Genomic DNA, 1350 nt, shown 5'->3' on the forward strand with positions numbered 1-1350 from the left:
GTCACACAGGTCCAGGCTTGGTGCCTGCTTTGGAGGCAAATTCTCGGGACTAAGTAACTCCTAGCCCCGCTGTGCTTGGCAGTAGAGCCCTGGGTCTTTTGCAGGTGGATGAAGCATCACTTGGCGGGGATGGATGGGAACTGGGAGCAGAAGCAGTGTGTCCAACAAGCCCTGGGACAGAGGCATCAGGGGCAGGGATGCCGGGGTGGGGGGAGATGCTCTCACCTGGGCGTAGTTCTCGGCACGGGTAAGCAGGGGCAGCTCGTAGGCGGTGGAGAAGTGGGTCCGGACCTGCTGCATCTGACCAAACCGCTCCCGTTTGCGCCATTTCGCTCGCCGGTTCTGAAACCACACCTGGGCAGAGGGTGACAAGGCAAGGAGGAGGAGGAGCTGTGAAAAAGGTGAGCTGCTAGGAGCCTGGTGGCTCTGGGTAGCCTGTGGGAAAAATAGAGCTGGAACTAGACTTTCTCCCCCTCATGTCTAATCCTGGCTACGCCGCCGCCGTTGACCCAAAGCTTGCTTTTCTCTCTGAACTCTCAGTCTAATTTTGTTTAGCTGCAAAACGAAAATCAAAAGCGTAGTACTCCTGCCCTCCTTAGCTGCAGGAGAGGGCAGGTGCCCTTATGCTGCCTTCGTTTTGCACCAAGTTTTCTTTGTCGGGTTTGCAGCTCTCCGCTTCATGGCACTGCTCAGATCCCTTCAAGGCAGAAGGAAAGCCCAAAACTCCGTTTCTGCTCTTATTTTTACTGGCTTGACATCAGTGTGGATTATTGCACTGTTGTCAGCACCATTGCTCCTGATTTGCATCAGCCTGTGAGAGATCAGAGCCTGGCCCAGTGTCTTCAAAGCCTCTTGAAGCTTGTGAGTCAGGGAAACACATCAATCAAGAGCCGCTTTGAAGGCACTGAGAGATGCAGGCGATCACCGGGGGCTGGGTTGTGCAGGTCACGCCAGCGCATGAAAGCAACAGTCCTGGAGCTGCTGGGTTCTGCTTCGAGTTTTACACGGTGAGGAGACAAGGGGAGAAAGGAGAGGGGGGAGCGCATCACTAACGATGGCCATGGGGCAGCTCTCCTGCTTGGCCCGGGAAACCAGATGCCGGGTGGGAAGCTCACGTCTTCAGAGGGCAGCAGGACGAGCCAGCTTTTGGGGGGCACGAGAGGTGGAAGCTGCTAATGAGAAGAGAGGGTCCGTGGTTTCTGAGCCAGCCTCCTCGCTTATGCTGGAGGAGTTTGCCTCAGTTTCCCCCTCCCCTCGCACAGGTCTCCACCGAGGCCAAGCGTTTACCCCACGCTGAGCGCGAGGAGCGTCTCCTGCTGCAGCAGGTTGGATGCCCCCAGGCATCCGTCT

At 56.9% G+C, this 1350-nt stretch overlaps 1 protein-coding gene across 1 annotated transcript in view; it reads right to left on the minus strand.

Moving 5' to 3' along the window:
- Positions 1-225: 225 nt before the first annotated feature.
- LOC104279769 (homeobox protein aristaless-like 4) overlaps positions 226-1350 on the minus strand; it is a gene marked incomplete at both ends in the record, with an annotated part of 19897 nt that continues 18772 nt past the window's right edge. The window contains one exon of the mRNA XM_009877160.1: positions 226-354. Within this exon, the coding sequence (XP_009875462.1) occupies positions 226-354 (129 nt within the window). The remainder of the gene's footprint in view (positions 355-1350) is intronic.

The sequence above is a fragment of the Apaloderma vittatum genome, unplaced genomic scaffold, assembly GCF_000703405.1.
Source record: "Apaloderma vittatum isolate BGI_N311 unplaced genomic scaffold, ASM70340v1 scaffold10639, whole genome shotgun sequence".
In the NCBI taxonomy this organism is placed as follows: Eukaryota; Metazoa; Chordata; class Aves; order Trogoniformes; family Trogonidae; genus Apaloderma; species Apaloderma vittatum.